Source organism: Eucyclogobius newberryi, unplaced genomic scaffold (assembly GCF_026437365.1).
Source record: "Eucyclogobius newberryi isolate DKJ021-1_F unplaced genomic scaffold, fEucNew1.0.hap1 SCAF_7, whole genome shotgun sequence".
Classification (NCBI taxonomy): domain Eukaryota; kingdom Metazoa; phylum Chordata; class Actinopteri; order Gobiiformes; family Gobiidae; genus Eucyclogobius; species Eucyclogobius newberryi.
This window is the reverse complement of record NW_027316389.1, coordinates 35,783,593-35,799,838: the sequence shown is the minus strand read 5'-3', so window position 1 is coordinate 35,799,838 and position 16,246 is coordinate 35,783,593. Positions and strand designations below refer to the sequence as shown.

The 16,246-nt window shown below is 41.7% G+C and overlaps 1 protein-coding gene across 2 annotated transcripts in view; it reads right to left on the bottom strand.

The window, feature by feature from the left end:
- Positions 1–16,246, bottom strand: part of iqsec3b (IQ motif and Sec7 domain ArfGEF 3b) — a 92,766-nt gene that overhangs the window by 67,028 nt on the left and 9,492 nt on the right. For both annotated transcript variants that reach the window (XM_072434377.1, XM_072434379.1), the window contains exon 2: positions 5,490–5,564. In XM_072434377.1, coding sequence (XP_072290478.1) covers positions 5,490–5,564 — 75 coding nt within the window. The remainder of the gene's footprint in view (positions 1–5,489; positions 5,565–16,246) is intronic.

The following is a 16,246-nucleotide window of genomic DNA, read 5'->3' as shown; positions in this document are numbered from 1 at the left end:
GCAAACTAAGAAGTTTTTTTTCTTCTTGGTAATTCCCTCTACTGCAAGTAGATGGAGTCTTAACACACAATCTTGACGAGATATATGAGTGCTTTCAGTAGAAACATGCTTTTAAATTAAAAAAAATGAAATGCCAAGCAAATTTAAGGGTCTGTTAACATACAAATAAAATATGTAATTTATTCATCTATTGGTTTATTTGAATAGGGACATAATATACAAAAACATTATATTAACTGTAACACACTAGCCCGATTTTATTGACAATGACTCTTGGATGAGAGTCGAAACGTCTATTTTTTCTAACTGAGTCCAGATGACTACAACTGAAGCTTTTTCTACTATGGAACAAGCCTGGACGAATGAGGGATTACACCGACACACTAGCCCGATGTATGTATGCATGTAGCCGGAGCTAATTCGCAGCACTGGTCAACAACATTAGCACATGCACAAGAAAATATACATTAGAAACACATTAAACGTGAGTGCAGTGCTGCTGCTGCTGCTGCAGCTGGCACATCCAAGATTTAGTTTCTTTTTTGAAGATACAAAATTTTGTCATCGATTTTAAATGGACATGGAGCATATTCCATAAATTACGGCAGAACCCTTCACAGAAAAGGCTGGATGTTTCTCCAGATGAGGCTGCTCTGGTTGACCTGCCACAGTTATGTAGTTTACAGATACAGCTGCTCAAAAAACATTAACTATGTTTTTTTTAATTATTTAAGAATAATAAGTTAATACAATTTGAGAATAATAAAAATGATGCTTCAAAAAATGTTACAATCTATGTTTTTTGGTGAAACAGAGCCTAATTGTAAAGACTTGCTTAAACATAGTCTGACATAGTCTTTGGGGGTGCACAGTGGCAGAGCGACATCACATGATCTTTCTGGGTGGAGTCTATTGTGTGCTCCCCGTGTTACTGTGGGTTCTCTCCGGGTTCTCCGGCTTCCTCCCACCGTCCAAAGACATGCATGTGCCAAATTGGCAACTCTAAATTGGCCCTAGTGAATGACTCTTGTAGCCAAGTGGAAATCTTTTTCAGACTTTGTGATTCGAAACGCGGACCTTTGGATCAGAAGCTGAGCACTCTACCACTGAGCTACAGTACCAAATTATTATATTTTCAGTGCATAATGCAACTAATATTATCCAATGAATTACAAAAAGGAATATTAACACGGTGTAGAGGCGCAAAGAAGTTAAATACAAACAGAACAAATCTGAGGATAAACCAAGGTCTCATAGTGACCCAAACTTGAACTGAACATCTTTTTGTGAATATCTAGCCTTATGACTAAAAAGTATAATTCAGATACGATGTTAATTTTATTCATTAAGAAAATATTAGTTGGGCTGACAACTGGACCTAGCATCTAAACCAAACCAGTCTGGGGGGACAAGGCTAGTCAAAATGTAGCTACGTAAAATGTAGATGAGAAAACGTAGAACTGGCCAATGATTTCAATTATGGCTGGCCGGGTTACAACCAGGTTGTGCCTCCACCGCAGCTGCAGAACACTCTCAGTCTCCTCCGCTTCACCACCAGTGTCTCTACCTTGGATAGAGTAACTTTCTATAACAAACCCATCCTACTCTCCCTTCATTGCCTCACTGACATTTCTACCAGAGTCTAGAGTGCCACCATTCTAATATCAACCTGCCAAGGGACTGAAGATACAAATTAGCCACTTTGGCTATAAGGTGCATGCATAATGTTCATTAATATTATAAATAAATACAATACAATTACAACTCTCATTGATCTGTGTCTCTTGAAGGAAAAGTACATCACTGCTTCACAAGCGAAGTGCTCCCACATGCCTCTGCATCTACTGCGGCCAACCCACACAGGACCTCACACAACAGCGACACTGTGCTACAAAAGGGCCCCTGAAGTGGAGACAGAATATTGGATTAACCCTGTGAGTCCATAGAGAATGCTGTTAGACCCTGGAGATGTGCAGATGGTGAATGTATCTCACAAACAGACACCGCACTGGTAAACAAACAACTCATGTGTGAATCAGAGGTGACAAATACAGTATGCGCGCTCATGTGGGTTTGAACCATCTGGCCTGATATAGTAGGTCATTTTGGAAAAGGGATTGTGATCATGAGGAGAGGGTTAGTGCTGGTTCAATGCGGTTGTGTAGGGTAGGGCACCTGGTGTAATAAAATGTGTGTCAAATGTGTGTCTAAAAAACAGAACCAGTATTATTCATTATATAAGCACATTTCACAACATTCAGAGCCCAAGCTTTGCTCACAAGGTAATGCTAACAACAACAACAATGTTAACGGAGCACTTTCTGCTTAGAATAAAATATAAGCGAGAAATATAGGAATAAAACACTATAATTAGATGCAGTAGAGCGCCATCATCTTATTTTTACTTTACTTTTATTTGGTGTATGCAAAATTTTAGCAGCACAGTAATTTGGTTGCTGAAAGAAAACTTGGTTATGTACTACAGGTGATGTATTCACAGTTAAATTAATGGTGGTTGGGTCTTCTGAAAATGGTGCAGGTGTGAACTGCTACACCTCTTGGTCGACATGTGCCTTAAAAATCTCCATTTTACCCACAAAGCACCAAAAAAGAGAGATGACTAAACAGATTCTGGTTTTGTTGTCAGGATCCCTCAGAAACAATCATCATACAATACTTTCCAGCAGTTCTTTTGGCAACTTTTGAAGAAAAACATATGCTAAGAACACCTGAAGAGGCAGAATGTTCCTCAGAAAAATGCAGGGACCTGAACAGCAACAAGAGTTGGATCCACCAACTATTTGAGCTCATGCTGTTGTCACATTGTAGGACATTTTTGTTATTTTGAAGCGACCCTGATGACAATTAGGTGATCTATTTGTTCTGGGCATCTGACTTTATTACATCTTATAAAGCATCACTAAGGTTATAAGGATGCTTAACATAAATGGTAATTATATAACCTTTAACCTTTAAATAATTGTCTTTCTTTGTTTATTTGAGTTTGTATTGTCAGAACAATGATGACCAAATTGAAGATGGTAATTATATACATACATGCTTGATGTATTGGTGGTATCTGTTTTGTACAATTGTGTCTAATTGAGACTGGTTTTTTGGATAATTATATACAGAGGACGGCAGAGAAGCATAATGGCCTGGGGATGTAGTATAGCCAGTTCCTTCAGAGGATTGGATCCAGGAATGGGCTGGGGCAAGTTCTAGAGGCCCTTCATTAGGACTGGACTTCCCTCAAATTTAGGGTTAGTTAATTTGGGTTCAGTGCATGTTTTTGGCATGAACCTTCTTGTACTTAAGTTCATCTTTTCTTCGGTTTTATGTTTCTGTAGTTCTTGTGTTTATCTGTTGTGTTAAAGGTGGAATGGACGATTTTTTTCAGCACATTTTTTTATCATTTCATATCATTTTATTTCCTCGTGGCGTGGATAAATCATTTGTCCTGCCACGTATCAATCATAAAACGCACCTATCGCTCACCTGCAGCCGCGTGCGGTTCGTCCTCACGTTTCCGCGTGCCTAAGCGAATGGATCTATCATAATATAGTTCCCTCAGTGTAAGGGGCAAAATGAACACGGAGAAAGACAGTTCGAGCTGACGCAGAAGTGGACAGAAATCTACGGGAGACGAGCGATGCGATGCGCTCCGTTGCGCTAATAAACAAACGCACGTGTGTGTTGTATCAGTCCACACGGGGGAGTGCACATGCGTAAACTTCCGCCTGCGTTCTCAAATCACCGAAAAATCGTCCATTGCGCCTTTAAACTAGTTTTGTATTGGAAAATTAATAAGTGTAAACTCAACCAACTTAATGGCATTGGAAAAGTTACTAGTAGCTTCCTTTAATGTCAACAGCATATTTAAGCCAATCAAATGATAAAAAATATGAGAAAAGAAAAATAATATAGGACTTGATATGTGGAGGGAGATGAACCACAGTGCACGTTAGTACACCAAGTTCTTTAATCCTTCTCTACAATGGAATACTTTTTATTTCCAATGAAGACATAAAAAAATCACTGAGCAGCATCTAGGCACAATAGACTTATGATATGTACATTACTGTAGACTTGTAGGAAAAATTAAAAAATATATATATACTGTACATATCCTTTGGAGGTTCAATGCCAGCCTGCTTCACCATAATTGTGAAACTTCTTTGCTCATCCTCTGGGATGCTGCTATGAAAATCGGTCAAGAAGACTGTTCGCCAAATTGTTGTAAAGGTAAAATTATATCAATTGCTTCGGCAAAAAAGAAACAAAGGCAGACAAAGCTATCTGATCTGCATAAAAACTCAAACTACTGGAGGCAAATCATGCCAAGATGGGGAATCCTCAAGTGTTACAGGAAATCAAAAAGATAAGAGGAGATATTAATAACCTGCTCTTTACCAAACAAAGATATTATGAGAGTGGATCAAAATTGTCTAAATTATTAATCATTTTAAAATATGAGCAAAATTATGTAATTTTAACAAAACTAGACCAAATTCTATATTTTTACAAAAAAACTTTTTATAAAATTTCAGGAGATGAAGAAGATTAAATAGATTATTTCCTGAACACCATCAATAAGCTTGCTATGACCAAAGAGCATAATAAAAAAATTACTAAATAAATTGTCGGCCAATCGGTAAATCGGCCAATCACAGAAGACGTGAGATTCTCAGAGACAAAAGCGCGTGTCCTGCTTCTGTCATTCTGACAGCACGTACTGTCTAAACACAGGCAATTGACAATTACAGGTTTTGACAAGAAACATTAGTTTCTCACTCTCTCATCCTCTTGAGAATATCTCAATGTAGTCATCTCATAGTTTGGGTTGAATGGGATGTGTCGTAGGGCCCCTAGGGCCGTGACCATGTGGATTAAGTAAACAAACATGTGCGACAGGTGACATTATTTGGAGAGTTCATAACTTCTAAATATAAACTTACCAAAGGATGTTCACTAGAGGTGAGCAGGGTCTATCAATCTACTATCGTTTTATCAACGCGTAAAATTTTATGTGATTTTATGTCTTTTCAGCTTCAACCCATTTTGAGATGATCCCTAAGATAAACTCTTTCAACATGCGCCAGTTTGATGTCCTACAGTGTGAGAACTTTATTTCCAAAGAAAAATATAATTCTAATGCATAATTATTTGACACTAACACTATGGACTCATTAATCTATATTAACATGGCAAATTAGTAGTGAATGTGCTGGGGTGTACCACAGCGCATGCACACAGTAACCCGCACAGTACATCTGCACCCAAAATTATGTAATGCTTTCATTGTGATGGGATGATGCTTTTTGTTGAAACAAGGTAAATATATATTTTTGCAATGTAAGTCATCTGGTGCAGTGGGGCCTTGTTCTTCGTACTGACTCATGGAGGAGAGTGAAAACAGCCAGCAGAGCACAGACAGTGGTGCAGGAGGACAGGAGGAGGCGAGGGGATGAGAGGAGATGGACTCTTACCCTGCTGATCCAGTGGAATCGGCCTCGGGGTGTTCTGGGGCAGGACAGCAGAACTGATGTAGCACAGTCTCACTCCTGTGGGACACAACAGCACTGCAGTCAGACACAAAACACTAACAATACAGCACCAAGAGCCAACTACACTGCTGTGGTTGTGTGATGTTTGAGGATTTCATCTCACATAATATATGTTCTCCACAAACTGACTCTTGGCAGCTGTAAAACTATGATAAATATTTACCACAAGGAATATCCAGTGGGCTTCAAAAAAGCTCTCCTAACTTGGGATGGTCCAAACACAGTGTCTCTCAAATGCGGTAGACATCTCATATCACACAATTATTCTCATAATATACAGAACAAAATATATACCGTATTTTCCGGACTATAAGTCGCACTGGAGTATAAGTCGCACCAGCCAAAAAATGCATAATAGAGAAGAAAAAAACATATATAAGTCACACTGGAGTATGAAATAACAAATGTGTGAAAATAACAAATAATATCACATTATTATACACAAGAGCCCTTTCTCTTCACCCTTTACACTGCAGACTTCAGACATGACACGGACAGCTGTGTCCTGCAGAAGTTCTCTGATGACTCTGCCATCATTGGACTCATCACGGACGACGATGATGCGGAGTACAGAGGACTGGCGCAGGACTTTGTGGACTGGTGTCAGCGGAACCACCTCCTCATCAACGCGGGAAAGACCAAGGAGATGGTGGATTTCCGCAGACGCCACCCCACTGCCCCCTTACCAGTGAACATCCAGGGAAGGGACATTGAGAGAGTGGACTCATACAAGTACCTGGGTGTTCATCTGAACCACAAACTGGACTGGACTCATAACACAGACGCACTGTACAGGAAGAGCCAGAGTCGGCTCTACCTCCTGAGGAGACTCAGGTCTTTTGGAGTGACAGGGCCACTCCTGAAGACCTTCGACTCTTCGACCTACGACTCTGTGGTGGCATCAGCCCTCCTGTATGGTGTGGCCTGCTGGAGCAGCAGCATCACAGAGAGGGAGAGGAAGAGACTGGACAAAGTCATCAAGAAGTCCAGCTCCGTCCTGGGCTGTGCTCTGGACTCGGTGCAGGAGGTGGGGGACCATGAGTGTCACCCTCTGCAGGACACTCTGTCCGCTCTGGAGAGCAGCTTCAGTGAGAGACTGATCCACCCTCGCTGTGTGAAGGAAAGGTTTCGTAGGTCTTTCCTTCCTGCTGCTGTCAGACTTTATAACAAACACTGTTAGTCCTGAACACTCGCAATACTGACCTAACCATGTGCAATTCCGTCATATGTGCAATTACTGTGAAATTCATGTGCAATCCATGTGCCGTCGTGACACATATTCATGTGCAATTACTGTCGTGATCACATGCAATGGTATTTATGTATTTATTTATTTATTTGTCTATGGGAGTTTTTGTTTATAGGAGATCTTCTACTGAAAGTGTTTTTCAAACTTCCTATAAGTGATCTGTTCTTTTCTTCTGTAATTACCTCTGTATCTACCTTGCACCAATGAAATTTCCCCATGTGGGACAATAAAGGATTATCTTATCTTATATAAGTCGCTCCGGAGTAGTAACGAAGTATATAAGTATAAATATAAGTATAAGTTGCACCCCGGCCAAAACTATAAAAAAAGCTATGACAATATAGTCCAGAAAATACGGTAGAGTTTAGGGCTTCGCTTGTTGACTGAAATCAGAACCGTTTTTCAGTCCTCCATATCATTTTCATTTGTTTTTTTCCCCATAAGCCATGTTTGTTTAGACACGAACGGACCATGCATTTCTCTGATTAGTTAATCCGTGTGCGGGTCAGTCCTTGTCTATGGCGCTGTGCTCTGTGTGCAGGTCAGTCTCTAACGCATAAAAAACTGGCCTAAAATATCGGCTCACTTGTGCAAAACATTGCATTTTGATGACATAGCTAAGAATATCATCATCATCATCATCATCATATAATTTGTATGTTAAAAAGTACATGTTTAAAGATGTTTATTGTTTCTTATTATGCTGTAGTATAATTGTTATGAAGGGTGACAAAAACGTATTACACACTACGTACAGTACGTTTGGTGGTTAAGAGTATTTTATTTTTATGTTTTATGATTCTCAGTTGCATTGTTTGATCAAATCTGTTCATTTTTGGAGGTCAGATCGGCTCGGGTTGAAACTTCTGCTTTAGCGAGAAGAACAGTCTATCACCGGCTTTGCTCCTAAACAGGTCCAATCAGATCGCAGAACATGAACATCCGAGGTAAACTCAAGTGCATTTAGCAGTTTCTCACAGCTAATGCTAACTTTGATCAAAACCTAAAATATAAAGAAACAACCAATTGAAATTTAAAGTAAAGTCAACCTGATTGAATGTTGAAATGTTTGTGCAGCTCCAAAAAAAAATAAAAACTCAACAGGTTAAGGCGCAAGGGGTTTTTCAGAACATTGACTCAACTGGACAGAGCAACGCAGTGATTTAGAAGGCTTAGAAATACCTGAAAAATAGTAATTACTTCTGCTAGTGGGCTCACCTCTCCACAAACTCGTTTCTATGGAGCAGTAGTGTTTCTACGAAGTAGTAGTTTTCTATGGAGCAGTATGGAGCAGTACTGTTTCTATGGAACAGTACTGTTTTTATGGAGCAGTAGTGTTTCTATGGAGCAGTAGCATACAGTGACTTTTAACGCCAATGCCACAGTGCATCATTTCAAGTTCCAATCATTGCGCACGCTCATACGAAATAATGATGGCGCCTATTTTGCCGTGCGAAAAAGCGTCCCGGTGTGCGTTCTGGATGGGCAAGCAGACTTGAGTTTTTCATCAGTATTTAGGGGAGTAACATTTGCATGCAAAAGTAAAAAAATATATATATAAGAATTGGTTTTGAACACTTATCATACTGAGTTAGGTTGCAAACATCCTGCAAACATCCAAGATTCCCACAGTCCTCACAAATTATGTAAGAATTTGTGAACAGTTGAGGCACATAGTTGTATTTTGGTGTTTCATCATTTAAAAAAAATGAAAATGATCGTCTCTGTTAGCTCATAAATTTTTCTTGCACTGTATAGTGGCCATCATTTTAAAGTTTGGATGTAATTTTTGAACTTTGCAATGTTTGTGATTTCATCTACAGCAGTCAGAAAGTTAATGTTACTTTTTATACAAGCTTCACAGTGTAGTGAAGCAGACGGCTTGAATCTATTTGCATAATCTTATTAACAAGACCACAGGAATGCAATCAGAGTGATCAGAGTCTCGTGCAGAAACATCTTTGGCAGCAGGTAATAAGGTTACTCACTTTTGACTATTTTTAAAGAGGACACATTATGCAAAATTAACTTTATTGAGCTTTTAACCTTGTTACAACAGTGTTTCCTCATTGTTTACTCAAAGTTGTATTTTGATTCCTTCATATTTGAGTAATCCTGTATTGTCCTGCCACTGAGGCTCAAGTAGAGGGTAGTTCACCTACCCCCTATCCCAGCCCTCCCTGTACTTATTTGTGATTATGTATGAACACGTAATAGGAAATTGCTGCTTGTTACAGTGAAATTACACTATGAGGAACCTATTAGTTCTGCAGTTTTGTACAGAAAGTTATTATTAAGTTTCCATTATTAAGCCGTTTTTTAATCAGTAATGTGGTTTACGATGAACAAAATGAAAATGCCAATCTCTATATGGTATAGTTCAATACTAAGTACCTGAAAAAAGAATATGTCTCCTGTAAAGGCAATCAAGCTTGCACTTTTACAGCTCTCTTTGGTTTTACTCAGCTTTAGTACAAAAAACAACAATAACAACAACAACTTCAAAAACAACAACAACAAAAGTAAAACATAAAATGAGATCAACATATTTCAGATGATGTTATTGTAACACTAACTTAAAATAATACGCATTTGACTGTCAGAAATGACTAAGTTCGGCCACAGGAGCTTGTGGGGAAAAAAAAGTAACACAGGAGGACGTTGTAGTATAAATTGTATTAATATAAATAAATATAAACAAATATTCAAAACAACAAAAAAAGGTTCCCAGCAAAGTTCTGTTCCTTTGGGTGCTTAAGTTCAGTTTGTAGGATCTCAAAAAAAGGTGAATATATTCCGAGTGAAACGAAAAAAATATTCCAACTTAGGGTGTCCGTATCCGGGGAAAAAACAAAGAGTGATCCTACCAGATTCTTAGGTCACATGGGTCGCTCGCCACCTCTTGCAGAGGATAAGAATCAGGGGGTGTCAGGGGGGAAAAAAAAACCTGACCATTGAGTCTTGGAATGATCTGTAACCGCTTCAGTTAGTTTCGAGACGTTTAACAGTTCATAACCATACGTTTTCAGTCCACAGCCGGAGCAGGAAGCGGAAATGGCTTGGTGGTTCGGCCATTTTTATACTAGCGCCCCTTGTGGTTGGGCCAATGAAAGTGTATGAGGGGGCAATATCAATCATTTAGAACCGGATTTGAGACATGGGTTACATTATACCATAGTAACGTTGCGCAGGAAAAGGAAAAGGTATGTTTTTTGACATTATGCTTTATTCAGTGTAAAGTTAAGAATGTTATATTTGCCTCTCAACCTCTAAAGCTACACTATGCACTTTCAATCGCAATCAAATGGCAATTTCAGTGGACGCAATTGGAAAATCACAAAGGCTGCAATATTTTAAGTACCAGAATTTTTCTTGTCTTATTCTGCAAAAAGTGTTACCCAGTAGTATTCAGTTATGTACAGACATTCTTGTATTAGTTTTTCAGTTCATAGGCTGCTCTCCTTATGTTTGTCAATTCTGCTGGACTCATTTAAAATGTGTAGATGTAGAATATGGGTGGTCGATATTGACAAAACTGAAAATCAAAATATTTTTTGGGAGTATCCCGAACAATAGTCAGACAATATTATGTCAACCCAACAAAAATGTGTTAATAATAATATTATTATTAGGCGAGAGTTTTTTAATAAGTTGTTTCGCGAGCCCGCCGACGTCAAAAACTCGTCTGTGGAGTCACGCGTTCTCTTCTGAACGCATTGTAAGGATGCTATTTGTCCCGATCAGCTGATCTGCGCCGTTGGATCAAATCACTGTGGCCAAATTTAAGCTAGCGCAATAAGACATTCACATTCATTGCACACTTTGTTTTCCTGTCAAGACTCAATAAAGTTTATCAAACTGACTTGTTTGGTCATGGGATGATTCATTTTCTGAGAAGCTGTGGTTTCGTAGGTCTTTCCTTCCTGCTGCTGTCAGACTTTATAACAAACACTGTTAGTCCTGAACACTCGAAATACTGACCTAACCTAATACTGATGTGCAATTCCGTCACATGAATTCCAACAGTAATTGCACATATTATGTGCAATTACTGTTGGAATTCATGTGCAATTACTGTGAAATTCATGTGCAATCCATGTGCCGTCGTGACACATATTCATGTGCAATTACTGTCGTGATCACACGCAATGGTATTTATGTATTTATTTATTTATCTATTTGTCTATGGGAGTTTTTATTTATAGGAGATCTTCTACTGAAAGTGTTTTTCAGACTTCCTATAAGTGATCTGTTCTTCTGTATCTACCTCTGTGTCTTCCTGCGTTGCACTAATGAAATTTCCCCATGTGGGACAATAAAGGATTATCTTATCTTATCTTATCTTATAACTATAATTATGTAGATAATGTAGAGAGGTGGAAGTTGGGCCTATATTCTAAGAATCCAAGAAAATTGTTTAAAATAAAATTTCATTTTTAAATTCAATTCCAACTTTTGGATGGTAGAAATGTGATAAATGTGATTTGATAATGTCAAGGAAAGTCCGTGAAACAACAAATTAAAAAACTCTCGCCTTATAATTATTAAAAATCATAATAATCGTGAAAATAATTAAAGGCAATAAAGGCCCTTGCCCCCCTTGCGACCGCAGGGTACGCAGCACCGCAAAGAGCACACGTCTAATCCCCGCCTACATCACCTCTCCCCCACAAACAGCACCAACTTCATACTATTTCATTCATTTTCACGACTGCACAGTTTTTGTTATGTCCCCATTGACGTGTATGTTCAGTGTGATGTGGAGAATAAGTGTGCCAAATTTTAACTGTTAATGAAGTAAATGTGTTCATCCCATTCAAAATGCCTGTAAACCAAAATGCATGAAAGTCTATGGCAATGTTTGTCAGGTTGCCACGGTAACATGATTTTAGCAAGAGGTAGGCCGTCATTGGCTTTTTTATTTAGAATGGCAAGAAATTAAGATATGTTTGTTATCTTATGTTGGGGAGTAGGACCACACCCCTTTCACGCCCCTTCCTGGGACTACAATATTTAGGCATCGAGGTCCCACACATAAGCGTTCATAACTTTGTGCCCCTCTGTCCGAGCCTCTTCTAATTATGATTCTTATTAATCTCCTAGATGGGGGTATCGAGGAGCCTACAGCCCTCATCGCCAGAAGCCCCAAAGCTACATTCGTGTTGTTCATGTTTCTCGTATGCCAATAAACACTTTGCATCTTAGCTGGGGTTGTGGACCTTCCCCGTCTGTGCCAAATGTAATTTGTCTAAGTTAATTTTTTCATCCCAGAATGCATGGAAGGCTATGGCAATATTTGTTAGGTTGCCACGGCAACATACTTGCAGAAATATGTATGCCGTCATTGGCTTTTTTTGTTCAAAATGGCAAAGAATATGTTTGTGCCAAATTTGATTTATAAAGTAAATGTAAAGTCATGTTTTTTACTTAATTCAAATGTTCAAGGGGGCACTGTAGAGCCTTTGTAAAATATAGATATATATCTATAAATAATATTATTATCCCTCTATTATCTTCCAATACATTTCCCACCTCTAATACAGAATCCTGGAATATATATATTCCAGTAATCATTGGCAGAAGCTGTTTGCCTGTGCCCCCCTCTCATGTCTCACTGCACCATCTCTTCCTGGGGACTGCATTAGATTCCTGTGGATTATTTCCTATGTTTACTCTGTTTACACTCTGATGGTCCCAACGACTCTTTGTATATAGGTCAGATTGAGGCAGAGAAAGCTTAGAAAGTATTTGTGTCCTGATTAGATGGTAGTCTGAGTACACTTGTTTACACTGGCCAGCTCAGATCAGCACTGATTTAGCCCCAGATTCCAAAGCCAAATCCGGACACATGCTTATTCCAGCAGAGATGCCTTTACTCTTCAAGGTTTTATAATCTTGCATAGACTACGCATTAGGCTAAACTCTATATATGTGTAATACTATTTTGCATGCTGCTACAAGTACATCATGCTTTTCTATTGTGTTTTCACGATATAAATATTTCAAACTCACCTGCTCTCCACAGATCTGACCTATAACTTGGCCTGGAGATGTCACCTGCTTGTCTCTATGGATAGATAAGTTTAAGCAATACTGTGGAATATTCCAGGCAAAGCAGTAACATCTGATAACACGCAGGTAGCAGACTTTCTATCAGAAAAGTATTTAGTGCACCTTTAATGGAATCATGATAACGTATATGTTGAACTCACAATGGAGCTTTGGTAAAAGTTTTTAAAAGTTTCTGGGAAGTTTTAACACTCAAATTCACATCAGTGGAATAAGAGAAGCCACAGCTCAGCGTCTATCGGACTTTACAATCACCAATGTCCCTAAAAGTTTTCTTACAAACATTCTGGGGGATCAGAGCCAGTCGAAATGTGGCTACATCCTTCAACCAGCCAATTCCCCCTAGCACTGGTGTATATCCAAAAACGTATACTTTCCATCCTCCTGTTTGAAAAATGCAACGACCTCTTTTATTTATCACCTGTCAACATCCGTAGCCATTTGCTGTGCTATTGTGTTTCATGTGAGGAGTGCACTGATTCCCAGCACTGCATTAGCACGGGCCAGTGAGCACTCATGTACAACACACACGTCACAGCACGAGCAGAGGAGAAGAGCCCGAACGCATTATAAACCGCAGAAGAGCATCAATTTCAGAACCCCCCTCACTCCAGCATATTCCCACTTTGTGTCAATGTTCTTCATGGAAGAGACTAGAACTAAAACAACCCCATAATATTGCAAGCTATGATGAGGATGAGGTAATGTCGCAGTCAGTGCATCAAGTACTTGGGCATGAATATTAGCAGCAAGCAATCCATTGGTTTTAGAGTGATGAAAATCTAGCACTGTTGCCATAGCAATAACAATACAACTGAACATTATATCCGTTGAATGGGAAAACGTCCTCCCGTGGACTGACCACCTGCAGAAGGATCCGTAAGGGGCTGGTGCAGAGAGATATGGGCGGCAGTCGACGGCAGTGACCTCGACGACCAGATCTCCGGACGCAGAAACTCTCTCTCTGGGGACATGGAATGTCACCTCGCTGGGGGGGAAAGAGCCTGAACTTGTGCGGGAGGTTGAGCGGGACAGTGCACTGACCGGGGACTCTGTTGTTTTACTGGGGGGCTTTAACGCCCACGTGTGCAATGACAGTGACACCTGAAGAGGGGTGATTAGGAAGAACGGCTTCCCCAATCTGAACCCAAGCGGTGTTCAGTTATTGGACTCCTGTGCTAGCCACGGAATGTCCATAACGGACACCATGTTCAAGCACAAGGGTGTCCATTAATGCACGTGGTACCAGGACACCTTAGGCCGGAGATCAATGATCAACTTTGTTGTCGTATCATCTGACCTCCGGTCTTGGACACTCGAGGTGAAGAGAGGGGCAGAGCTGTCAACCGATCACCACCTGGTGGTGAGTTGGATCCGCTGTCGGAGGAGGAAGCTGGACAGACTTGGCAGACCCAAGCGCATTGTGAGGGTGTGTTGGGAACGTCTTACGTAGCCTTCTGTCAGTAGGATCTTCAAATCACAATTCCGGGAGAGCTTCTCCAAGATCCCGGGGGGGCTGGGGACATTGAGTCCGAGTGGACCATGTTCTCGACCATTGACCATTGTCAATGAGGCTGCTCAGAGCTGTGTTTGCAAGGTCTCCGGTGCCTGTCGCGGCGGCAACCCCGATCCCGGTGGTGGACACCGGAAGTAAGGGATGTCGTCAGGCAGAAGAAGGAGGCCTATCAGGCCTCTCTGGCTTATGTCCTATGAGGACATAAGCCTATGAGGACATAAGCCAATGAGGCCGTTGACAGGTATCGGCCGGCCAGGCGGGCCGCCGCTTGTGCTGTCGCAGAGGCAAAAACCCGGGGCTGGGAGGAGATTGGGGAGGACATGGGGGAGGACTATCGGTCGGCCCCAAAGAAATTCTTCGTAAACAGTCCGGCGCCTCAGGAGGGGGAAGCAGTGCTTCACCAACACCGTTTACGGTGCAGGTGGAGACCTGCCGACCTCGACTGGGGATGTCATTGGACAGTGGAAGGAGTACTTTGAGGACCTCCTTAGGAAGCAGAGACTGGGGACTCGGAGGATGACTCGTCCATCACCCCAGCTGAAGTTAGGTTGTTGGCAAACTCCTCAGTGGCAGGGCTCAGGGGGTGGATGAGATCCGCCTTGAGTAACAAAGGTCTCTGGATGTTTTATGAGTGTCTTGGCTGACACGTCTCTGTAACATCGTGTGGCGGTCGGGGACAGTGCCTCTGGACTGGCAGTCCGGGGAGGTGGTCACTCTGTTCAAGAAGGGGGACCGGAGGGTGTGTTCCAACTACAGAGGGATCACACTCCTCTGCCTCCCCGGTAAGATCTATTCCAAGGTACTGGTGAGGAGAATCCGACCGATAGTCAAACCTCGGATTCAGGAGGAGCAGAGTGGTTTTCGTCTTGGTCGTGGAGTCCTTTGGGGGGTGCTCCGGGAATATGGGGTCTGGGGCCCTTTGCTCAGGGCTGTCCGGTCCCTGTATGACTGGAGCAGGGGCTGTGTTCACAGTAAGTCAGACCTGTTCCCAGTGCGTGTTGGACTCCGCCAGGGCTGCCCTTTGTCACAGGTTCTGTTCATAGGTTTTAAGGTCAGAATTTCTAGGTGCAGTCAGGGGTCGGAGGGTGTCCGGTTTGGGGACCACAGACAATGTTGTCCTGATGGCTCCACCAAACCCAGACCTGCAACATGCACTTGGGCGGTTTGCAGCCAAGTGTGAACCAGCTGGGATGACAATCAACACCTTCAAAAGGTGCTGATTCGTAAAAAAAGGTGGCTTTCCCTCTCCAGGTAAGTCAGGAGTCCTTGTCCCAAGTGGAGGAGTTCAATTATCTCGAGGTCTTGTTCACGAGTGAGGGAAGGATGGAACGTGAGATTGACAGGCGGATCGGTGCAGCCGCTGCAGTGATGCAGTCGCTGCATCGGACTGTTGTAGTGAAGAAGGAGCTGAGTCGAAAGTCAAAGCTCTCGATTTATCAGTCACTCTACGTTCCTGCCCTCACATATAGTCATGAGCTTTGAGTAATGACAAGATCGCGGATACAAGCGGTCAAAATGAGTTTCCTCCACCCGGTGGCTCGGCGCTCCCTTAGAGATAGGGTGAGGAGCTCAGTCACATAGGAGGAGCTCGGAGTAGAGCCGCTGCTCCAACACATCGAGAGGAGCCAGCTGAGGAGGCCTCCTGAGCGCCTCCCTGGGGAGCTGTTTCGGGGATGTCCCACCGGAAAGAGGCCCCATGGAAGACCCAGGACACGCTGGAGGGACTATGTCTCTCGGCTGGCTTGGGAACGCCTCGGGATCTCCCCGGAGGAGTTGGAGGAAGTGTCTGGAAATCTGGGAGTCCCTGCTTAGACTGCTGCCCCCACGGATAAGCGGAAGAAGATG